The 26,164-nt window shown below is 38.6% G+C and overlaps 1 protein-coding gene and 1 long non-coding RNA gene across 2 annotated transcripts in view; one reads left to right on the top strand and one right to left on the bottom strand.

Annotated features, from left to right (window-relative positions):
• The first annotated feature begins 565 nt into the window (after positions 1–565).
• Positions 566–26,164, top strand: part of clstn2a (calsyntenin 2a) — a 54,847-nt gene continuing 29,248 nt past the window's right edge. The window contains exons 1-2 of the mRNA XM_077615251.1: positions 566–789; positions 22,369–22,491. Of these exons, the coding sequence (XP_077471377.1) occupies positions 717–789; positions 22,369–22,491 (196 nt within the window). The 5' untranslated portion in view covers positions 566–716. The remainder of the gene's footprint in view (positions 790–22,368; positions 22,492–26,164) is intronic.
• On the bottom strand, positions 13,757–21,843 carry LOC144085701 (uncharacterized). Its single transcript, XR_013304211.1, has 3 exons — positions 21,389–21,843; positions 20,315–20,432; positions 13,757–14,234 (listed from the first exon to the last, which is right to left on the bottom strand). It is a non-coding gene; the product is annotated as an uncharacterized LOC144085701 (long non-coding RNA).

Here is a 26,164-nt window from a genome sequence, read left to right as displayed (position 1 = left end):
CAGCAGCCAATGAGTTAATACAGTAAAACACATTCAAATGATATAGTGTATATTAGAGATCATTTTGGGTGAAAGATTGGGTTTAAAAATAAATAGCAGTAAAACCAACTTTGCAGTACAAAACGAGCATAATAATCAAGAAAATCACAATCCAGAGATCTCAATTGATCATTCATTTATTTTCTGAACCACTTATCCTCACAAGGATCCTGAGGGGTGCTGGAGCCAATCTCAGCTAACTATGGACACCAGGCGGGGGGGGGGGGGGGACACCCTAAAGAGGTGGCCAGCCAATGGAAGGGCACAAAGAGACGAAGGACAACCAATTAAAACTAGGGTTAGGCAATTTAGAGTGTTCAAGCAGCTAGCCTAGCATGCATGTTTTTTGGGATGTGGGAGGAAATCGGAGTACCCAGAGAAAACCCACACAACCCCGAGTAGCTCCTGAATACATTTCCGAGGCTTGGTTACTTTTATTATTTTTTGAAACGAGAAAAAAAAGGAAACTGCATCTCAGAACGACGATTGGAATCTCCCATTCTAAGATTGTCAGTGAACGCCTCTCTCCGATTGTCAGCGAACGCCTCTCGGTCCCTCTCCACACACCCAGAAGGAAAGAGCGACGCCAGTGTGAAAACATCCCAGCTAGAGGACGTCACGCCGGCTATTCAACGAGGACAAACCGCCGAGACACCCGTGTTACCGACCCGAAGATTATGGCGAAAGTCGCCGTCTTTTTTTTGCTCTTTTGGCTCGTCTGTGGGACCCGCCGCGTTCTCGCCGGAAAAGGTAGGAAAGGCTAAAACCTCATGTTGTTAAGTGTCCTTTTTACAACGCTTCTAAAAACTTTACACGCGACGACAACTTTCGCCACTTATTGTTTTATATTGTACTTTTTACTGCTGCTTATTTGTGTTATAAGTGTTTTTACTCTCTTGAGAATTGCTCATTTAATGAAGTGGACGCTACAATCACAGAGACAGGTGTTTGTAATTAGTGTTTACCGGAAACGAACTGCTTGACCGGAAAAGCTAATTCCTCCGAGACGAATTGATAATGCAAAATGATACACAAGATAAAAATGTATTTTACTTTTGGGCTATCATTGACTTTGATAGACGTCCAAGCCTTTTTTGTCTCAGTCAAAATTGTTTGGACGATTACCACAATCTGTTGATTGTGGTAATCGTCCAAACAATGTTTTCACTGACAAATATTTATTTTACTTTGGAAGAAAATGGTCCGTATTTTTTTAAGATGTCGATAAACTGCTTTAAAATGCTTTGCAAGTGAATAAAATATCGTTTTATTCCACTTTCACAATCGCAAATCTGTTTTTTGCTAAAGAAAACATGCTAACCACATAAAAGAGTAAATTTAAGAGTATTTACTAGCTCATGTAAAGTTTATTTTCCCATCATGCAAGCTGAATCGTCATGTGTGCGAGTTTGAATCACTCACTGTAATGTCACCGATATTATCCATCTCAGTCTTGGTTGTAGTGTGTACGGTATACATATTTAAAAAAATGAGAGTAAGACTGTTTATACTGCATTGAGTGTAGTGGAAAATGAAATTAACCCCATGATAATACATTCCTGGTGACTTGTAGTACTGCAAAAACATACAAATAACTGATACTTTAGCAATCCCATCTGAAAATACTCTTTACCCACTACCAAATATGATTTTTGACGTTTGGCAACCCTGTATTACGGTAGATATGTTTAAAAAATTACATTGAGAGTATTGCAAAATGAAATTGACCCCATGACAACACTAACCTGGCAACCTTTAGTACTGCAAAAACAAATAACTGTGATACTTTAGCAATCCCATCCGAAAATACTCTTTACCCACTACCAAATATGTTTTTTTTTTTTGACATTTTGCATACTAAATCACGGTTATAATGTATCAGAAGAAAGCGAAAGCTAGTTTGTTCTGTTTTGAGAGCCGTCACGGTCAAGTTATTACGTCGAGTGGCGTCTTCTCTTGAAAGGTACCGTCGAACGTTCCCCTCGTCTTTTGCACCCGAATATACGCCGCGGGCGGCGACATCGCGACCGCCGTCGTCGTGAAAGGCAGCGACATTGCGTTAATTGGGTCTCTGGAGTAAGATTGCGGGGCCGACTGGCTGTCTGCCTGCGCTAAGCCAAACACAATCATTATTTTCTTTGTTTATAAAAGCCCTCAACGTGGCTGTTAGCCAGAGGGAGAAGTCGTTTTAGCTGCTTTTATTTTTCTAAGGAGAAGGCAATTGTCACTCTTTAATTCATTGGATTGCACATCTATTGCAGGCCCTGAAACGTGACCAGTCTTTTTTATTCTTTCTGTCATTTATGTTTGGTCCAATACCGTATTTTCTGGCGTATTAGCCGCCTCCGCGTATAAGCCGTACCCTTAAAATCGCCTTAAAATGGTTGAATTTTACATTTTTTCTCGTATAAGACGCCCCCTGATTCACATTTTTCACCTCCATGTTCATGGTTTTTATAGGGAGTACAAATGTGTTACTTTGAAGGGAAAATTTTGAGAAAAATCATATTTTGGAGATACTGTATAAATCGATTGCTGGATTGCACATTCCTAAAAAAGGTGTTGCCTGCACGTAGATAAATTCAAAAAGGAAGTCAGGTGAGCAGTACAACCAGGAAGTGTGTCCATAGCGGTATGGTTTGTATATATAAATATATTTTTTAATTGAAATAACAAATAAAATGATATAAAATCCATTAAAAAATATCAATTAAAATGATTTGTCTTCCAAAATAATACGTTTAATAATATACTACAAAATAAATTAAAATAAATTAAAAATAAATAAAATAAAAACATGGGCAATATTGTTTCAAAATAAAATTAAAAAAAATTCAGTCAAAAATTTAAAAAGATGGAAAGATGACATCAAATCAACTAAATGAAATTTTAAAACATCCCACGCGAAACCTTTTTTTAGTTAGAAAAAATAAATAAATAAACGTGCCTTTGTTTAGTTAGTACAAATCCCATTGTGCTTTGCCAAATCCACGCCATGTCAAGGCCGCCTCCCCCTTTCTTCACCTCACCGCCAATCGGCTGTATTTCTCCACGGCGCTTTTCAAAGCGAGTGTTATTTTCAAATCAAAAGAATTTGCCTGAGACGAGGCAGACATCAAGGCCGCTTCGTTCCGCACGCCTCGCGTACGAACGCCCTCGGCGGCTCGCCGCGTTTACGTCAAACAAAGGAGCGCCGAACGCCGCCATCGACCGATGCGGCAACGCCGAGAAAGAAGACGGAGAAGACGGGATTTCCATCTAGACGAGAGGGAGCTCCGCCAAGCCACGGAAAGCACGTCAGATTTACGAGCGGCTTTCCGACACGTCCGCCGAGCCGCTCCGTCCCGACCGGAACGTAAATCCGGCCGCTTCGGAGAGGCGTAACTCAGGCGCTTCTCTTTCTACGCCGCTTAGATGAGGCCCGCCGGGAGTAGCTCCGCCCCCCCCCCTACCTTCTACCTTTCTACCTTGACGCTCTTTTTCCGCTCTTATTTTTTTGGAAACTCATCTTTGCGCTGATTCGCCCTCCCCGGTGTCTCGGCTCATCTTTCTCACTTTGTTTTTTTCCCCCCGTCTGTCTTCATTTGACGGCGCAATCGCTCTTCGCCGATTTGCTCGGCTGAGCCGATGCCATCTGGGTGGGGGGTGGTGGTTTGGGGGCTTGGGCGAATTGTCGTCGGCCGACCAATCGTTTCCTCACCCATGCTTCGCCGGACGTCCTCGTGACTTTCGCTCCCGGGTTTTTTCTTTTATTTTGGAAGGGTCAGGGGGTCGAGTTGGTGTTTTTTTCTTTTATTTTGGAAGGGTCACGGGTCGAGTTGGTGTTTTTTCTTTTATTTTGGATCAAGTTTGCGTTTTTTTCTTTTATTTTGGAAAGGTCACGGGTCGAGTTGGCGTTTTGTTCTTTTATTTTGGAAGGGTCACGGGGTCGAGTTGGAGTTTTGTTCGTTTATTTTGGAAGTGTCACGGGGTCGAGTTGGCGTTTTTTTCTTTTATTTTGGAAGGGTCACAGGGTCGAGTTGGCGTTATTTGTCTTATTTTGGAAAGGTCACGGGGTCGAGTTGGCGTTATTTCTTTTATTTTGGAAGGGTCACGGGGTCGAGTTGGGGTTATTTCTTTTATTTTGGAAGGGTCAAGGCAAATGTTCCCTCTAAGCTGTGCGCGTGCGCAATTGCGCGCTAGTCTCGTCTTCTCTGCGCACAGCAAATCATATGGCCGCATCATCATTAAGCCGCTCAAAAGAGGATTTTTGGGGTTAGGGTTAACATTAACTGTGATATCCAAGTGATTACTGTATAAATGTGTGTGTGTATATATATATATATATATATATATATATATATATATATATATATATATATATATATATATATATATATATATATATTATACATATAAATGTATATATGTAGATAGATATTTATATCAACATGCTAGCATTTATTTCTATACATCTCAATGTACTCCAATCCGTGCGCATGTATCATTTGTTGCAACAAACCTCATTTAGCATTTACACTTGCGTTGAGGACCGCCTTCGTTGTTTACAACAAAGGCGGCTATGCAAATTCTCCGCCTAATTAGGATCTTAATTACCCAGCAACGCTAATTAGAATATGTCTGTTGAGGCGTTAGGTGGAGGAGCGCAATGAAAGGTCTGTTCCTTTTGTTTGACGTCGAGAGAAGAAATGTTTTTTTTTTTAATATTGTCTTTAAATGTGATTATGTGACATAGTTTGTGTTACCGGCGACGTTTGCATGATGATTACGCCCCGCCCCGTACGTATGGACCAGAGGCATCAATCGCCTTGACAACAAGTGTTGGAATAATGATTCAAACCTTTTAAATCATTATTAGTAATATTTAATTAAAAAAGGAAAAACATCTTTCAACAAACTCTGCTTACAACTTGCAAGGAGATGCAATGCGACGCCGCCTTAGTCCACAGTGCATTCTGACGAGCGGCATACTCTTCGGTACATTTAGCGGCACATAACCAAAACATTCAAAGGTAATCTGATTTAAACAATTGCCATTGAAAGAAAAACACCTGCGTAAGAATTTGCAGTATAAGCATAATAATTTCTTTATAAGGTAAACTGCCGGTGTCCCAGACAAAACAATTTATGAGTCCTTCGTAGATCTCCCAGTAAACAGTCCTTGGAGGGTGAGGTGTTATGTCAACAAGCTGGAGCCAGCAGGGTGACCTCGAGTTTGTGGCTAGCTTTTAGCATTATGGGGACTGCTGCTAGCTAAGAAGTTAAGCTAAACTTATTTTAGTGAAAATCACCACGCTGTTATTACTAAACAAAAATGTAAAGTCTAAAATATGGAAGCAAAGAGCCCTTCATCTCAAAATAAACGAAAGAATCGCCTTGGCAACGAGTTAAATTAGCAAAAATAACCACTCGATTAGCCTCGAATGATCAGAGTGGCTAGCTTTTAGCACTAGAGTGACTCTGCTGCTAGCTCAGAAGTTAAGCTAAACTTATTTTAGCAAAAATCACCACACTGTTATTACTAAACAAAAATGTAAAGTCTAAAATATGGAAGCATAGAGCCCTTCATCTCAAAATAAACGAAAGAATCGCCTTGGCAACGAGTTAAATGAGCAAAAAGAATCACTTGATTAGCCTCGAGTGGCTAGCTTTTAGCATTATGGGGACTGCTGGTAGCTAAGAAGTTAAGCTAAACTTATTTTAGCGCAAATCACCACGCTGTTATTACTAAACAAAACTGTAAAGTCTAAAATATGAAAGTGTAGATCCCTTCATCTCAAAATAAATGAAAGCATCGCCTTGGCAACAAGTTAAATTAGCAAAAATAACCACTCGATTAGCCTTGAATGATCGGAATGGCTAGCTTTTAGCACTAGGGTGACTCTGCTGCTAGCTAAGAAGTTAATCTTATTTTTTCGAAAATCATCAATTGCTTCATCTGTCGTCATGGCTTTTCTTGCGGCAGATTTTGCCTTTTTTCCGTTGTAATTGCATTCCAAGCTAAGTAAGCCTGGTGTGTTTTTGAAAGAAGTAAAAAAAAAAAAAGTCTTTTTTATTTTACCCTGAACCTGAACTGAGTCATCTCCTCTTCTTTTTTTTTTCCCACCTCGTCTTACCCGCCTCGCTCGTGTCGTCTGAGGCTTTGAAATGGCTTTATGTTTTCTCCTCATAGAAAGCCCGAACAAGAGCATATTTGCCTTTGTGAGAATCCATGCTGCAAATGTTTTACAAGTGCCCCTCTTGTGTCCACATTTCCGAGAAGCCAGGTGAGCTTTTTAGAGCAAAAAGCAAATCGCTCCAAGGTCGTCGTTTTGTCGACACGTGCTAACTAGCGTCTTTACAAACCCTATTGCTTTCGTGCGCTAACGTTAGCTTCCTCCTTGCACCAATAGGTAATGTTTTTGCGCTTTAGTTATTCATTTTTATACGTTCATAATAATAATTAGCGTTTTCTCTCAAAATTCGGACACTTTGATGTTTTTAAAGAGTGTAGTTGGCTGTTGTTTTTTTGGGGAGCTTGCACGAATAGGTAATGTTTTTGCACTTTTGTCATCCATTTTATACGTTAATAATAATAATTAGCGTTCTCTCTCAAAGTTCGGACATTTTGATCATTTTAAAGAGTGTAGTTGGTTGTTTTTTGGGGGGGGGGTTGCACGAATAGGTAATGTTTTTGCACTTTTGTTATCCATTTTATATGTTAATAATATTAATAATAATAATAATAATTAGTGTTTTCTCTCAAAATCCTGATATTTTGATCATTTTAAAGTGTAGTTGGTTGTTGTTGTTGTTTTTTTGGCCTTGCACCAATAGGTAATGTTTTTGCGCTTTTGTTATTCATTTTTATACGTGAATAATAATAATGAACATTTTCTCTCAAAATTCGAACATTTTGATCATTTTAAAGCGTGTAGTTGGTTGTTTTTTTTGGGGAGGACCGTGGAACGGATGAAAGAATTTAATGTTCGTTCATTCATTTTCTTAGCCGCTTATCATCACAAGGTTCGCGGGGGGTGCTGGAGACTATCCCAGCTGACTTTGGGCCAGAGGCAGGGGAACACCCTGAATTGGTGGCCGGCCAATCGCACAGCACAAGGACACAAACAACCAATAACTCGTAGCTAGGGACAATTTACAGTGCTAAATTAGCCTAGCATGCATGTTCTTGTTGTTGTGGGGGGAAACTGGAGTACCTGGAGAAAACCCACGCAACTCCGAGAGAAACACACACTGAGGACCCACCTGGGATCGAACCCACGACTCCAGAACCGCCAGGCCGATGCGCTACCCACTCGCCCGCCTAAATATAAAGCTCTAAATCCAAGTTACAAAATAAGTTCTGGAACCGATATAATTGTAAGTAGAGGTACCTCGGAATCAGAGCAAATGTGACCATATTAGCACCCATAACATAGCGTTTTGCGTTTTTGCTAACTCGCCGTGGCGCGGCTTGCCTTCGGCGCCACGTTAGATTTGCTCCCCGGTCCCCTCCCGCGCAATTACACCCCCCCGCATCCCCCCTCGCATCCGCTAAGCATCTCCTCAGCTCCCGTAATAAAGCCGCCGTCCTTCCCGGTAATGGGGATCAGCTGCGGGTGAAAGCGTGCCAAGATGGCTCCGCCGCAAAAAAGATCAGTTGCCGGAACGGGCGCCAAACGTATTTTGTTAACCTCTCTCGACCTTGATCTCGTTACGCCCGGACCGCCGGCGCCACCGACGGGAAATGCTGCGCGATATTTAAAGAGCTACGCCGTTCGCCTCTCAAGAATCGGGTGTTTATTTAGTCGACTCCACGAGCAAAGTGGAAGGGAAATGGTGGAGGAAATTCAAGGTCTTTTGATTTGCGCACATTCTCGTACTGGCGAAGAAATATTTGTGATATGACATTTTAGCTGGAATATGCGCGTTGGAAATAAATTGTATGTATCGACCGGTAGGTTTGCTTTGGGGATTTTGTGTGGTTGTTCTTCAGGGAGTAATGTAGATGTTTGCAAAAAAAAAATCATTTTTCATTCATTATTCAGATCGCACTTTCCTCTGATTTGATCATCATATTTCATTTAAAAATATATATATACTCATAAATAAATCAAATTAAAACACTTATTAAAAATATTTATATATTTATTAAATATATCAAACTTATTAAAAAATATTGATATATTTATTAAATAAATCAAACTAAAACACTTATTAAAATATATTTATATTTATTAAATAAATCAAACTAAATCACTTATTAAAAATATTTACATATTTATTAAATATATCAAACTAAAACACTACTTAAAAATATTTATATATTTATTAAATAAATCTAAAAACTAAAACACTTATTAAAAATATTTATATATTTATTTATTAAATAAATCTAAAAACTAAAACACTTAAAACACAAAAATATTTATAAAAAACTACAATAATGTATAAAAATAATTTAAAATGTGTTTCCCCCTTTTTATTATTTTAAATTAATAAATAATATTGATAAAGATCCAAAAGTCATAATAATATTTGCTGTCAACTCATCAGCTGCCATTAAACAAACCTGAGTCGCTCCAAACCAGATTAATCTGAGTTGACTCTCAATCGATTAATCGCAGTTTAGCATATTTTAGCCTAGCCTAGCCTCGCTGTCCACTTCAACTCTAATTCCAATTCCCCTGTAGTTTACCTTAATCCATGTTTTCATGATAATACACGGTGGGAAAAAAACAAAGTGACATTAATCCCACTGGGTCATGATGTGTTTACCCGCACACCCCGACCCCTCTCTGAAATAGATTAAAAAATGCGCTACGATGCTTTATCAGTTCACCCTCTGGCTTCACCTGCCCTCTTAAATGCGCCATCGGTAAGCCGAATCGCCATCGCGCTAGGGTCGAGGACAGGACAGGACAGGACGGCATGGCCCGAGATAAGAAGGGAAGTGGTCAAATATTTCCAGGCGCGACGCAGCCGTGTTTGCCGTCGCCGTTTCATGGGCTTGGCGACGTGAGCACCCCCGTGCTCCAAAAGCCATTCATCACCATTATGTGCCGTCAGGCAGGTAATGTCACGGGAGGCAGGTCGGTCCGGCCGGGCGGGGGGCGGAGCCTGACGCTATTTCGGGGCTTGTCTCGCTGCCAGCTGCACTCGATGCACGCCGTGTAATCCTCCAATCTCGTATTGGCGGGGATGCTTCGCAAAGCAAAGTTTATCACGGGTCAAATTTGTGTTTTCTTTTGTTCTAGTCCGTCTTTTCAGCACGCAGTCGTAAATACGTTCGGAAATGTTCTAAAAATACACATGACAAAGGCTCTCTCGGGATTTAGATTCCACCATTGTGCCCAAAAAAAGAAGATTTGGCGTTGAATGGGTTGGTTTTGAAAGTGTTGTATTTGGTTTGATGGACTAAAAATCATGGTTTAGATCAGGGGTGTCAAAGTGGTGGCCCGGGGGCCAAATCTGGCCCGCCGCATCATTTTGTGTGGCCCGGGAAAGTAAATCATGAGTGCCGACTATCTGTTTTAGGATGAAATTCAAATGAAGAGTATAGATGTATATTAAATTTCCTGATTTCCCCCCTTTTTAAATCAATAATTGTCATTTTTAATCAATTTTTCCGTGTTTTTAGTTCAAAAATCATTTTGTAAAATCTAAAAATATATATATAAAAAAAGCTAAACTAAACATTGTTTTAGATCTATTAAAAAACGGGATATTCAGGGCATTTAATCCAGTTCTTTTAATCCATTTATTAAAAAAAATCTAAATATTATATCTAAAATGGTCCGGCCCACGTGAAATCAAGTTGACGTTAAAGTCTGACACCTTTGCTTTAGATGGAGTGGCCTTGAATTGGTTGGTTTTGAAAGCATTGTATTTAGTTTGATGGACTAAGATTCATACTTTAAATGGAGTGGCGTTGAATTGGTTGATTTTGAAAGTGTTTTATTTAGTTTGATGGACTAAGATTCATACTTTTACTGGAGTGGCCTTCAATTGGTTGGTTTTGAAAGTGCTGTATTTGGGAGAATACGTACTTTCTGATAGCAAATGTAATGTTAAAATCATCTAGCATCTCATTTATATTGTGTAACAAGTTGCAAAAAAGCGTTTGTGTTGATGTGAAGAGCTGTGGTCGTCGACGCTTAAGCGTGTCGCGTTAGCGTAGATTAAGCCTCAATGCTGATGCTAATGCTAATGCTTGTGTACTATGTTATTTTGATAAACTATGTCTTGCTGGAAAATTCTAAAAAAATGTGTTGAGTTGTGTTGAATTCAATTTTATTGTTCGGAGACAACACGTTGCTTTTAAAAGGAGGGATTTTTTTAAATGCTAGCCTGGATTTGATGTTTGTATTTATTTTTAGTCAAAGGGCTGCATTTTCACATTGGCTTGGCGTCTCATTAAAGATGCCTCAAATTGGCACATGTCACTTTGTGTCGCCATCTGTTGCCGCCGCCACCGCCGCCGCCGCTTATTTTGGATTCCTCTTCACTTGGCGGTCATTTCCAGCAAACAACTGACTTTATTTACATGATCTCAATGCCTTTATTGGCATTATTGAATTAAATTCAATGATTTTATTGACATTATACAAGTATCATGACATATAGAGCTTCACTACCAAATGCACAAATAACAACAACAACAAACAACAGACAAAAAATATAAATAAATAAGTAGTCAACATAAATAAGTAGGGAAGGGCACAAATAACAACAAACAAACTGAAAAATAAATAATCAATAAATAATAACAATAAATAATCAATAAATAATAACAATAAATAATCTATAAATAATCAATCAATAAATGATCAATAAATAATAACAATAAATAATCGATAATAATTAATTAATCAATTAATAATTAATCAATAAATAATAAATAAATAAATAATCAATAAATAATTACTCAATAAACAATAAATAAGTAGTCAACATAATAAATAATTTGGAAAATGCACAAATAACAACAACAAACAAACAAACAGGAAAAATAAATAATCAATAAATAATGACAATAAATAATCAATAAATAAATTAGTCAACATCATAAATAAGTAGGGGAATGCACAAATAACAACAAACAAACTGAAAAATAAATAATCTATAAATAATAACAAATAAATAATCAAACAATAAATAAGTAGTCAACAACAACATAAATAAGTGGGATTCAGTCAGTTAAATATTGATATATTCAGTTCAAAATTTGAAGAAGTTCATCCCAAAAAATTACAATGATCAATTCACCATTTGAGGAATTTAACAAATTTGCAATTAATGGCAATTTAACGGTTGATAAATTTGTGATCAAATGTGTCTGGCCAACGTCAGCCAATCGGCGGCGCTCATTGAAATCTATGAAGTGGCGGTGTAAACCAATGCATCTGCCGAGCGTATTCATTAGAGAAGACTTTCTATCTTCATTAAAATTTAAATGACTTTCCCCACAGAAAGCACTGCTCCATTTTTATTTTCACTGAGCTCGGCATCTTTGCTCGTACACACACACACACACACACACACACACACACACACACACACACACACACATACACACATACACAAACACACACCTTCCTTCCCTATCTAGGCCAATGTCTCCCCTGGCCACGGAGGTACGAGAACAAGCAAATTACACAGAAAGGATCTGAGGTAGAAATGGCGGTCGCTACTTACCTGCTGAGACGTTTGTCTCTTAAACATTTTTTTTAATGCCGTAAACACTGTCTTGAATGAGCTAACAGTCTGGCTGACTGCTGTTTTCAAAGCATTTGGTCATCATTTCCACTTAGCACAACTTTAGATTTCCGGTTAGCACAACCTCAACATTTCCAGTTAGCACAACCTCAACATTTCCAGTTAGCACAATCTAAACATTTCAAGTTAGCACAACCTCAACATTTCACGTTAGCACAATTTAAACACTTCCCCTTAGCACAATCTAAACATTTTAAGTTAGCACAATCTCAACACTTAAATTTAGCACAATCTCAACACTTCAAGTTAGCACAACTGCAACATTTCAAGTTAGCACAACATCAACATTTCAAGTTAGCACAACCTAAACATTTCATGTTAGCATATCTTAAACACTTCATGTTAGCACAACCTAAACATTTCAAGTTAGCACAACTTAAACATTTCAAGTTAGCACAACTTAAACATTTCAAGTTAGCACAACTTAAACATTTCAAGTTAGCACAACTTAAACACTTCAAGTTAGCACAACTTAAACACTTAGGGTTAGCACAACTTTTCTTTTCTGTCCTACTTCAGGAATGTATGTTTTTACCTTCAAGCTAGCACAACCTAAACATTTCAAGTTAGCACAATCTAAACACTTCACGTTAGCACATAGTAACTCTGCTAAAATGAAAACAACTGGTATTTTCCGAAAGTTATAGACCACGATACTATCGCCCCCCAAAACTTTCCGGCAATCAATCCAGGAACAGAAATTCAAAATCCAGCCTCAAACAAGGCGACGTGAGCAGAAGCGAAACATTTTGTCGTGGCTTTGACAGATTACCATCTGCCATTCCGCCCGCAATTCTTCAATCGGACGTAGCCAGCGTAGATAAATCTCCCTCCGTAATAGTGTAAAGGGCGCAGGGGGGCCTGAGCAAACCGATCCCAAATCTAATTGAATTCGCAAACAGCCGGATGTGTACATCAGATTAGCATCAAATTGAATTTCCTCCGCACATCTCGCCAGCGGCCTGTTTTTCTTGAGCCCTGGTCAAACATCCCTCCATCTTTTTTGTTGACTTTGGCAGAAGAAGACATTGCTCAAACTCGTCCGTCCATCGCAACATCTTAGCGTGAGCGCTTTTTCTTTTCCTTCCTTCCATATTGAAGACTTTGTAAGTAGCAACAGTTTTTTTGGCCCGAATATAAGACGACCCCCCCCTTTTTCAGACCCAAGTTTGGAAAAAAATACCAAAATCAATTTGTATACACGAAATAATGACCGTACCACTGAAACAAATGACTATAACAATATATCTGAGAGAAAAATCATGTTATTTTGCCTCATTCACATCATTCAAAACCTATCTATTAGAGTAGAGTAGAGTAGAGTATTTGGGAATTTTTTTTCTATTACATCTTGATATCTGTTGAACATTTAAATATGTTAAAGTGCAATCACGTTTCTGATTTTTGTAATGTAAACGAACCAATCTACTGCGATAAAACAACAAAATTGCAATAACTGCATTCACCATCAGTGTTAAGCATTGGCTTTAAATATATCTGGCGCCCTCTAGCGTTATGTATGGATATAATGTATAGACCCCCGAATGTAAGACGACCCCACTTTTTCAGTCTTATTTCAATGCAAAAAACACCGTCTTATATTCGAGCCAATATGTTAAGTTCACCAAAGATTTTTTTAAGAAGCTCCAAAATAACAAAATAAAATCCACAAGGTTATCATCTAAAAAAAAACCAAAAAGTCTGTTTATACATTTTTAGAAGATTGCAATCCGCTTGAAAAAAATCTGCATTCCTAATATTTTTTTTCAATAATTATGTTGTCATTCTTAGCCCCGCCCCCTTTTTTCCCCCATTCACCTCCTGTTACCTTCAATATTTACGACACGCCACTCCCCATGTATACTTGATAAACTATTTCCATTGTGTATTAAATAACAGCCATTGTGCATCTCGTGCCAAATGCGCCGTCCTATTATAAAAATTTTATCTTTTGGCCTCGCGCAAACGTTGCAACATTGAATGAAAAGGCCAACATTTCTCAGGCGGCCACATTGTCTTTCTCAATCGGCCCGCGAAAGGTCAGAGAACGGCGGCCATTTTTCAGGGCCACGAGCCGGGCTCCTTATGAATCCATTTTTATCAGCTCTAATAAAATTTAGCCCGCCCCCCTCCCCCGATCGCATTAGCCGCCAGCTCCCAGCGCGAGATGACTCGGGGCCGATAGAGGCTTATCGGAGAGCGGCCGGACGCCACCGGGACAATTATTCCGCCATTAGAGCAAGTCGGCGTTGCGATGAGGAGCTTTTTCCGTCCAGACGTCCGTCGTTCCGCCTCGCCGCTTCGCGTCGAAATAACTTGGGAAGAAAGTTGCGGCGAGGTCATCTCGTATTCCGAAATGGTCTTATCGCCAGTCATCTTTTCTCCAAATCCAATTTCGGCGCCGGTAGCGATGGACGCGCAATGCATTCTGGGAGACACTGGTCCAAAAAGAAGAAAAAAAAGGAACACTTTTAAATCGAGTTTAATCTAATCTAAAAATTGGGACACGTTTGTGATTTCAATTTGACGATTAAAATGACAAATTCATGATTCATTGCCATTTACGTAAAAAAAAATGGGCTAGATGAACTTAGTCTAAACTTGCTATTAAAGATGTAAAAAAATAAGGCATCAAATTCAGGAATCATCGTCAGTTATCATTGGAAAAAAACAAATAATACATATATAATGAATGGTGATTGTAATCTAATGTCTATTCAAAAGGGTGCTATCAATTTCAAGATAACTGTTAATAAATTAAGACAGTTATAATTTGTGGATTAACTTTGAAAAAATGCAACAAATTTGTGCTCGTATTCATTTTCATTTAATCTCACTATTAAAACTGTTTTTAAAAATCATTCATTTCAAGTTAACGATTAAACAATAAGACAAATTCAGGATTAATTGTGGTTCTCATAGGGAAAAAAGCAATATATATATATATACAATTAATGGTAAATTGATTAATCTCTATTAAAAATGTGCTATCAATAACTGTTACTAAATTAAGAGTTATTTGTGGGCTAACTATGGAAAAAAGCAAGAAATGTATGCTTATATTCAATTTAATCGAATCTCACGATTTAAAAAAATAAAAATAAATAATAATAATAATAAAAAAATAAATGAAAAAAGACAAATTCACGACCATTGCCTGCCATTGTGACGTGAACATGGATTGAAAATAGATTGGACGCCCGTCTGAATGAGTTCAACGACTTGATTGCTCCAACATCGATCTGCCTCCAAACCACTTGACCACCTGACCAGCCTCCCCCCACCCCGCCCTCCTCCTTCCAACTCCTCTAACGAGCGCGATGGCGCCTTGGGATTTAAATTGCATAACCCGTCTGGAGAAAATGTGGTTCATTTTTTGGGCCAAACCTGACTGGACTGGAAAATCCCATTTCTTTCCTGGGGCGGGGCCACCAGGGTCGCGAGGACAAATCACCGCGTCGACTAGTCGAAATTCTAATCAAGAGCCAAACGGTGGGGAAAAAAAACGGATGGTCCGCGGAAGGGGCCGGCCGGAGGGATGAAAATGACCCATTTGATCTCACCTTGGGTGGCCCGGCCTTCTCTCTCCCACATCCCGGCCGCTACGCTAATTGCTTCTCATATGGATCAGGGGGACCGGTGTCCTAGTGTTTAGCACTTCGGCCTCGCAGTCCTTGGGTCCGGGGTTCGATCCCGGGTGGGTCCTCGCTGTGTGGAGTTAGCATGTTGTCCCTAGGCTTGTGTGGCTTTTCTCCGGTTTCCTCCCTCATGCCAAAATCATGCATGCTAGCCTAATTGGATGCTAATTTGTTCCTAGCTAGGAGTGATTGGTTGTTTGTGTCCGCGTGCCCTGTGATTGGTTGGCCACAGATTCGGGGTGTTCCCGCCTGTAGTTAGCTGGGATGGTCTCCAGCACCCTCCGCGAGCCTTGTGAGGAGAGGCGGTTTGATGGCCGGCGTCTTGGCGGCCTAGTGGTTAGCACGTCGGCCTCACAGTTTTGTAGTCGGGGGTTCGATCCCAGGTGGGTTCTCGCTGTGTGGCGTTTGCGTGGGTTTTCTCCTGGTACTCCGGTTTCCTCCCACATCCCAAAAACAATGTATGCTAGGCTAATTGTATGCTAGGCTAATTGTATGCTAGGCTAATTGTATGCTATGCTAATTATATGCTAGGCTAATTGTATGCTAGGCCAATTGTATGCTAGGCTAATTGTATGCGAGGCTAATTGTATGCGAGGATAATTGTATGCGAGGCTAATTGTATGCTAGGCCAAATGTATGCTAGGCCAAATGTATGCTAGGCCAAATGTATGCTAGGCCAAATGTATGCTAGGCCAAATGTATGCTAGGCTAATTGTATTCTAGGCTAATTGTATTCTAGGCTAATTGTATGCTAGGCTAATTGTATGCTAGGCCAATTGTATGCTAGGCTAATTGTATGCTAGGCTAATTGTATGCTAGGCTAATTGTCTGCTAGGTTAATTTTATGCTAAACTGTCGCTAGCTTTTAATGTCTATTTGTCTCCTTGTGCACTTATAAGAGATGTGGATTTTAAATATAAGCGTAAAACACAAAACAAACTTTGGCAGGAATGTATTTTTGGTTAAAATTAGTTTTCCTTTTCAATTTCAAAACAATTGAAACACGCAAAAAACGCAGTATATATTGTGTTGTAGCTTGCTCGGAAAAAAAACACATTTTCAAAAGTTAAACCAATCAAATCACCACAAAAGTATATTATTAACATTCTATATGGTATGGTATAATAAAATAGTCAAAAAGCGGTAATAAGGGCTTTCTTTTGCACCTAATTAGATCCGATATTAGAAGGTGCCATTAAATTGCGGTCATTCATCTTTCTTGCGTATATGTGGCATTATGAGTGATGGTACTTTCACGCTTTTTAGCTCCCTTGATTAGCCACCCCTCCCCCACCTTTCCTCCTTTATTCCAATCACATATTCTTTCATATGTAATATCAGCAACTTTGTAAAAAGTCAAATGTTTTTAAGTTCTCCAAAATGTCAACAAAAACAAAATGGTGGGTGAAAATAAGGTGAAAATTGGACTATTTTGACGTCTATGGCCGTCCATGCCACTGAAACGGAATGATTCAATGCTAAAAAAAAGGATTTGTTGTCTATCACTATCAATGGCTGCAAAATATTAATAATCATCTTAACGACTGGACTTTTGTACGATAAGTAGACCTGGGCGATATGACAAAATATGATCAGGATAAAAATCAGTTGATATTGATCATTAGCACCAACTATAAGATATTTTTTCTTTCAAATTTGAAACTGAATATGTAAATAAATGACTTTCCTCTTGATTCAATGATGAAATTAGTGTAGTAGTTCACTGATTGGTTGGTGGCCTTCCCAGCCCAAACGGATTGGACATCCGTAGCATGCCAGCCATCCGACTCAACGCAAAATTGCCATTTTACCATGATAAGAAAACCTTTTCTCTACATGAGCATCAAAACGCTCTTTAAACGGCGGGAAAGAAAAAAATCAATCCATTCCATCTGTGCCAGACATTCAAATTGATTCAAATTGTTGAAAGTTAATCAAGCGCGCGCCTTCATTTTTCCCACTTTTGCATCCTGCTGGCTTCGATAAATGGAAGCGTTGATTATTTCCTTTGAGGGGGGAAACGGCGCTAACAACCTTTTTTCACCGTCAAATCTCACATTTCCAATAACCTTGGTATTTCATAATTAATGTACTACATATCATAAAGGTGGAAAATGGCGGTGTCAAACCTCCGACATCATTATATTCAAAACTATTGGGATGATTGACAGACTTATTTGGCTGCCATTGACAACTGAAGACGTTTTTGGAACGGTTTGCCTCTGCATAGTTGAAACCGAAGATGTCATCATTGTGTGACTGGCGTTTTTGGGGATGCGATGTTGACTCAGTCGTACTCGCAAGGGATTTTTTCCCCCCTAATACACCCGTTATCGGTTATTTTGCCACGATGAGTCATGAAAAGAATTCAGCGATCTCCTAATAAATGACTAAAATGAACAATCGCTTTGATGCGGTTTAGATTTTTTGCACCGCCACAATTCGGGGTCACCGAATATGCGAAAGCAGTGACAGGTTAATATTAATACACTTTAATCAAAACAGCGAGACATCATTAACATACTCTGGCTACAACTTGCAAGGAAAATCACTCCTGACTCGCCTTCGTCCAAGATGATTCTAAAGAAACGGCATCGTCCTCTGTCAATTTAGTCAGCGCATAATCAAAACATTTAAGGTCATCTGATTCAAACAATTGCATAAGCTAACCGAATAACACCATTAAGGTCAAAAAACAACTGCCACAACAATCTCATATTAGATCGGAACCAAAAAACACCTGCGTAAGAATTTGCACAAGTATACAAAGTGACCCGAGCGGATCGGAAACCAAAACAACTGCGTAAGAATTTGCACAAATAAGCATAATAATTTCTTTATAAGGTAAACAGAGCAACCGTATGGAGGTGTGGATTCGATTATCGCCATCTGCCGGAATCCAAGTCAAAACAATTTAAGAGTCCCTTGTAGATCTTCATTGCCAACTCAGATCAACAGTCTTGGCCTGGAACAAGGTGTCCTGTTCAGTGAATAGTCCTGAAAACAATGAACTGGCCTCGAAAGCAGCTGTGGGGGAAAGTGTCCTCGTACTTACTCGGTCCCAATATATAGCACGAATTAAATTATAACTTCATTACCTATTAAATGCTTAATGAACATATAGTAACATCCCAGAATAAACCCAACAAGCAGGAAACGGACACAAAAGCCAAAGACGCGAGAGATGTCAGCTTCAATAACGCCGTGGAAAGAAAAGTGGCTAACAAGCTGAGAGTAGGAAATGATTTTCTCGCCGAGGTTTTCATCCGAGATGATCACGTACGCGCCGACAAAAAGTGGCGTTCGCGCGCCAGCGGACCGTAACGCCGCACGTTTTTAATAGACAGTCAAAGGCAGGGCAAAAAATGATGTTCTATTTACGGAGAGAGCATGTAAAAGTGTTTTAGCTTGCAGCGCTAACGATCGTTTATATACCGACGTCTGGATCTTTTGATATGATCATCTCTAGTGGGGCTTTTCAAAATGGTGCCGTTATTGTATCCCGCTCTTTTTTAATTGGCCCTGGCCTCAGCTCACCTCCGCTCACCTGCTGACTCCAGCAAGTCAATAATTTCACCCCCGATTTTGCTGATCTGGCACACATTAGCTACAAGCTAATGCTCCCCGGTGGCACCGAGGTTGACCGTTCCGCAAAGTATGTTATTATTTTTTTCTTACGGGCAGAAGAAGTGCTTCCTGGCTCATTTCAAGCTCATATCAATCTCATCTCATTAAATGCGTAACGTATATTCCGCACTATAAGGCGCTACCAAAAGACTTAGAATCTGAAGTGGATCAATACTGAATAAAAAAATTCATAAATTCCCTTTTTGCACAGCTCCATCTAGTGCAGGGGTGTCAGACTCGGGTTGGTTCGCGGTCTGCGTTAACGTCAACTCGATTTCACGTGGGCCGGACCATTTTAGATATAATATTTAGTTTTTGTTTAATAAATTGATTTAAAAAACTGGATTAAAATCCCTGAATATTCAGTTTTTTTATAGATCTAAAACAATGTTTATTTTAGCTTTTTTAAAATATATTTTTAGATTTTACAAAATGATTTTTGAACTAAAAACACAAGAAAAAATGGATTAAAAAATTACAACTATTGATTTAAAAGGGGGCCTTATATAAAATTAAAAAAAACAAATTTTAAGATGGCCCATTCCTTGAAGGTGCATCTTATATATGAAACTAATTTTATTTCAGCCCATTGATTGAAGGTGGGCTTTAAATGTGAGACAAATTTTAAGACGGCCCAATCATTGAAGGTGCGCCTTATAGTGCGGAAAATACGGTACAATACACGCTTCCTGTTTCCGCCAGTCTAATATTTTGTCTTTCTTTATCTATAAATGACGTTTTTTTCTCATCTCATTTTCTAAACTGCTTTATCCTCACTAGGGTCACGGGGGTGCTGGAGCCTATCCCAGCTGACTTGGTGGCCAGCCAATCGATGGCAGGGCACAAGGAGACAAACAATCTAATCACTCATAGCTAGGAGCAATTTAGTGTCCAATCAGGCTACCGTGCATGTCTTTGGAATGTGGGAGGAAACCGGAGTACCCGGAGAAAACCCACGGAGAACATGCAAACTCCACTCAGCTGGACCGACCTGGATTTGAACCCAGGTCTCCCGCTGTGAGGCCGACGTGCTAACCACTCAGCCGGCGGGCCGCAATAAATGACATTATAAAGATTCAATTTGAAATGCATTTATGGCCGCCTCATCCTATTAATGGTGTTTATGTGGATTCAAATGAAATTAGCCGTGCAACAGGGATCATTTGGGAGTAGCAAAATGACAGTAATGGCGCTCAGATACGAGGCAGAGCGGGCGGCGTCCTGTTTCTGGATTCCACTTAGGACTTACTTACTTATTTGGGGGCGGGGCATCATAGATTTTACGCCGCACACTTTTCCACTTTTCTCTCCGGAAGTGAATTTCCACCGTCACGACGGCAGTTGTTCCGTCGGGTAAAGACGGCGCCGACGCTTTGGCGGCCGAGCCAAGGACAAAATAAAAGAGCATATAACAATGTTAAAAATGAGTTTCAAGAGGTATTAAAAAACGATTTTTTTTGCTTTAATTAAAATGTAAAGCGTGAATATAAAATATTTGTATTCTTTAATAAAAAATAATATAACATTTTTTGTATTCTTTAATAAAAAAAAAATATAATTTTTTGAATTCTTTAATAAAAAAGAATATAACATTTTTGTACTCGTTAATAAAAAAGTATACATATTTTTTGTATTCTTTAATAAAAAATAATACAAAATTTTTGTATTCTTTAATAAAAAAGAATATATATATTTTTGTATTCTTTAATAAAAAATAATATAATTTTTTGTATTCTTTAATAAAAAATAATATTTTTTTTTTGTATTCTTTAATAAAAAATAATATAACATTTTTGTATTCTTTAATAAAAAAATGATATATATTTTTTGTATTCTTTAATAAAAAAATAATATAAAATGTTTGTATTCTTTAATAAAAAATAATATAATTTGTTAGTATTCTTTAATAAAAAATAATATTTATATATTTGTATTCTTTAATAAAAAGTAATATAAAAATTTTGTATTCTTTAATAAAAAATAATATAAAATTTTTGTATTCTTTAATAAAAAAATAATATAACATTTTTGTATTCTTTAATAAAAAATAATACATTTTTTGTATTCTTTAATAAAATAATATAAAAATTTTGTATTCTTTAATAAAAAATAATGTTCACATGAGTGCATGTGCGTGTATATATTTGTGTACATATTTGTTTATATTCATATTAAAATGCTAACAAAAATCATTTGTTCAATTGTAAATACGTAATAATATATATATATTTTTTACTTTTTATTGTTGAAAAAAAAAGATTGCTGATTTTAAAATGATACATTTAAAGGAGTGAAACTAAATTTGGTACTAACGACTCCTAATTTACCTCCGGACAAGGGCTTGGCCTTCCAAAATGGCCTCCCGTGGCCCCAAAAGAACCGCCGTCGTCCGAGTTGGCCTTCTCCTTCGGCGCGTCTCCATTTATTTTCCTCGCGGCGTTATCGGCGAGTGCATCCAAAGGTCACGTTGACACCCAGGCGCCGGCGGATCCTTCTGGGCTCCAGATTACCACTGTAAATAACTCCAGCGGCACCCTCTGCGCGCTTATTATTACATTGGACAGACGGCGAGTGGGCGCCAGTTGAATCTGCGCTCCGAGTAATTATATCGCGGCTGATCCGCGCTAATCTCCAGATCAGCCGGCGTACTTGTAAACTCATCGCGGCGCAGGCCGGCTTGACTTTCTTCCCCGAACGCGGATTACGGCCATCCCGTGAAAATGTTCGACGGCCGTGTGTTCGAGGTTGCGTGGCCGTGTCGGGATGGGCTCCGGCACCCCTGGCAACCCTTGCGGTTTGGAAAATGGAGAAATGTTCATTCACTCACGTTCATATATGTATGTATTATAGGAATATCGCGGTAAATGGAGACCTGCGATAATGGAAAAATCACAAAGTAGGGTCATGCCTATTATATATTTTTAAAAAAAAAAAAATTTCTTCAGTGCGGAGTCCTAGTGGGTTCTGTTTAGGAATTTCAGCGTGGATTTTTGCATTTTTTTAACTATAAAAAATAATTAAAAAGAAAAGATAATTGATAGTGGAAAAAAATCACGTAGTAGTGAATTTGCGATAAGTAAAGATGCGGTAATCGAGGGATTACTGTATATATATATATATGTGTGTGTGTGTGCGCGTGCACGGGTGTGTGTATTTGTGTTGGTATACAGTCACAGACACAGAAGACATTGTAGACCTAGTTAAAAAAAATCTGTGAATTCCCAAAAAAACAATCTTGCTTTAAATTGAAATGTGCGCTCAAGTAAAAGGTTTAAACATGAAGTTGTACTTTGTGTCTCTTTTGCAGTCAACAAGCACAAACCGTGGATAGAAGCTTCTTACCACGGCGTCATCACGGAGAACACGGACGTGGTGCTTTTGGACCCGCCGCTGGTCGCCCTGGACAAGGACGCCCCCGTCCCCTACGCAGGTTAGCCCCGCCCACGCGCACCTGTACTTACCTGTGGTTTTCAGAATGTCCCACTTGGGGAAAAATTCCAAAAATATTGATTTAGAAGCTTGTTTTAGCTTGTGTACAATGTGAGACGAAACAGATTTGCTCAAAATATGAGCAGGTTTTACACCATTTTTCTATTCATAACAGATGTTATAAACAGATTAACGACTTTTGTACCAAGAGTTTTAACGTTATTTAACAAATTAAGCCTACATAAACAAATGCATCGGATTTGATGCATGAATTTTGAGTCACGTGGTCCTTCATTCCTGATCACGTAAATTTAATATTTTTTAGTCTTTTTGTTCCAAGGTACAGAATTTTAAACGACTTCAATTACCGCTTTCCACCCGTAATATTACAACGTATGACTTTGTGCTTATAATTTGATGACTTTAATCCTTGGTATTACAATTAAAATTTTACGAGATTAAAAAATTATTCATTGAATAATTAAATATGAAGCAAGCCAGTTTCCTGTTGGCCTTTTTGGTCATTAATATGAATAAACATCAATTTAGGGGTCTTCTCCATGTTGCCAAAATTAAATGCGTGGGGGGCGTGGCCTACGGGCTCAAACCGGCGACCATGTCGACTTTGCGCGAGAACCATCGCACGACCAGAATAATTAAAATTGGAGCCGCCCGACTTAACGACAAACCCCCCCACCCCCCACCGAAAGAACTGCTAGCCACGGCGAGGCTCTCCGACACCCCCGCCGTGTGGACCATTGTTAAAAAGAGATGAATTAGAAAGCCCCCGCAGCATTTTTCCGGGGTCTCCTCGGTAGCTATTGTCAGGGAATGAAATAGCGTTCGGTCCGCGCCACGGCGGCTTTTCTCGGGGCAATCGCTCACCGGAATTGACCTTTTGCCGTTCGCCAAACAGGCTGAACGGCGAACGCGGCGTAGGCGGCGGCGGGAAAAGAAAAAAAAAGAAAACAAAAGGATCAAAAGTAGTTTTCTTTGTCTCCTTCGCCGCCAGCCGGCTTCTCGTTTAAGATTCAGTCGGGAAGCTAATCCGTCTGGGCTAATGGCCCCGAATGCGCTCAAAGTGTTTTTTTATTGGCGCCCAAATGACCCGTCTGGAGGGTTTCGGGAAACCGTTTCACGCTCGTCAAGGTCGAAAACGTCCACCCGACGCCGTCGTCTGAGGCGCTGACCAAATAAACAACATTTCAAGTCAATTAGAAAAGCTCAAATAGCATTTCTTTCGTGCTTGCCGTGGGCGGAGCCACGGAACCGGAACATCCAGGGGGGCGGGGCAATTGAATCCGAGCGATTTGACGTTGACGAGTGCCAAATTCCAATGCAACTGTGATTAAAAACATTGTATATTCAAGGTTAAGGTATTACATTTGCTATATTTTTTATTGAAATGTATAACTATAATTTGAATCAGATTTTTGTTATATTTTTGGGGTGATGTGTTAAACTTGATGTTTGGTTTTCTAATTGCTGTTTTGTGCTCTGCATTTTCAGAAGAAAAAAAGAATATTGAATAGGTCTCTTAGTATTACTTGATTGCAAATGTTTAATAGTTTTAATTGTATGCTGGCAAGGTTATATTTATTAAAAATTTGTTTACTTAATATAATTTGGATTTTTACTAAGTAATTTCATAATTTGGATTTTTATTAAGTCATTTCACATTTATATGTAAGTTCAATTTTCAGCCCACGTCTGCCATATGTATACAATAATGATCAAAATATGAATTTAAGTCGATCAAAAAGCAAAATTATTATGATTTCGTTATGTTGTTTTGTTAAAAAAAATGTCGATTTTCATCACGGAAATTGTTTCACACATTTTTTTATGGCTTTTGGTAAATTGGAGCGATTGTTGTGAATGTGTTTATAATTTTGAAAGAAATGGACCATAGGATCAATTACATGCAAAAAATGGAGAAAAAAAATCCTCGACGTTTTAAACATTAGAATTGATTATTTTTATGGCTTTTGGTAAATTGGAGCTAATTGTATTAAATAGGTTTATAATTTTGCATCAATTTAGTACAAAAAATGGATTCGACGTGTATTGCTGTCAATGGCAGCGGATGCAAAATGTAATATTTCAAAGTAAAAAAAAAAAAAAATAGGAAACGTGACGAAAGACCAAAAAGATGAAATAAGCGTTGCCAAGCCGGCCGGCCGTCAGAACCAAATGGACGTCTATCCCCGTCCACGGCACTGAAAGCGTTGAGTGGCGGCCCTTTCGGAACAAGTGCACTCTTGTTTTGTCTTTCTTTCCGTTTCCTGTGGTGCGCGTCGGCGCTCTTGACAGTCCGAGTGTCGCCACTTGACAGCTAAATGGCTCTTTGGGGAGCCCCGTTTGACAGCGCCCACCAAGATGGGCGTGTCACAAGGACATTTTTTTTATACACGCTTCCCTTACGGCACAGGTGTCAAAGTGGCGGCCCGGGGGCCAAATCTGGCCCGTCGCATCATTTTATGCGGCCCGACAAAGTAAATCATGAGTGCCGACTTTCTGTTTTAGGATCAAATTCCAATGATTATAGGTGTATATTATAGTTCCTAAATTTCCCCTTTTTAAATCAATAATTGCAATCATTTTTTTTCGTGATTTTAGTTCAAAAAGCATTTGGTAAAATCTGAAAAATAAATATGTAAAAATATTTTCTGTTTTCCATTTTAATATTGAACATGCTAAAAAATATTTTGAGTTTGAAATGAAAAACAAATGATTAAAAGACGTTTTCCCTTACTAAGGAAAAAAAAGCTCAAATAAACATAGTTTTATATCTATTAAAAAAATAATATTTAGGGCTTTTTGATCAATTTCTTTTAATCTGATTTAATATATATATACATATACATAAACATATATATATATATATATATATATATATATATATATATATATATATATGTATATATATATATATATGCGTCTTCTAACCGAGCTTGCGTGGGTTTTCTCCAGGTACTCTGGTTTCATCCCAAAAACATGCTATGCTAGGCTAATTGGATGCTATATATTGCCCCTAGCGACGATTGATTGATTGAATGTCTGAAAATGAAAGAATATTTAGCATACAATTAGCCTAGCATGCATGTTTTTGGGATGTGGGAGGAAACGTGTACCTGGAGAAAACCCACGCAAGCCCTTGAAGTCTTTTGTTGAATAATGCAGGTTTGAGGGCTCACCTAAAAATCTTGCTACTGGTTCGTCAAATTCATTGATTTGGATGTTTGTCTTTGTTTTCATGGCAGCCATTGAGTTAATAATACATAGCGTTGGAGTGATTTTTTCTTTTTTCTTGCCGATAGCACGTTGTTTGAATAAAAGATTATTTTTCTTCTTTTCTTGCCACCCAAGAGCTCAAGCGTAGCGAGAGCGACTTGCTAGCTGCCAGAATGCTCACCTTTGAGTGGCAGTCCCTCTTGTCCTCACGCTAAATGACACAAAAAGGGCAAGCCAAAGGTCCTTGTAGGTCAAGGGTGTCAGATTCGGGTTGGTTCGCGGGCCGCGTTAACGTCAACTCCATTTCATGTGGGCCGGACCATTTTAGATATCATATTTAGATTTTTTTATAAAAAGAACTGGATTAAAATCCCTGAATATTCAGTTTTTTAGAGATCTAAAAATGTTTATTTTAGCTTTTTTATAATATATTTTTAGAT

Source organism: Stigmatopora argus, chromosome 12 (genome assembly GCF_051989625.1).
Source record: "Stigmatopora argus isolate UIUO_Sarg chromosome 12, RoL_Sarg_1.0, whole genome shotgun sequence".
Taxonomy (NCBI): Eukaryota; Metazoa; Chordata; class Actinopteri; order Syngnathiformes; family Syngnathidae; genus Stigmatopora; species Stigmatopora argus.
The sequence above is the reverse complement of the archived record's forward strand: the minus strand, read 5'-3'. Positions and strand labels throughout refer to the sequence as shown.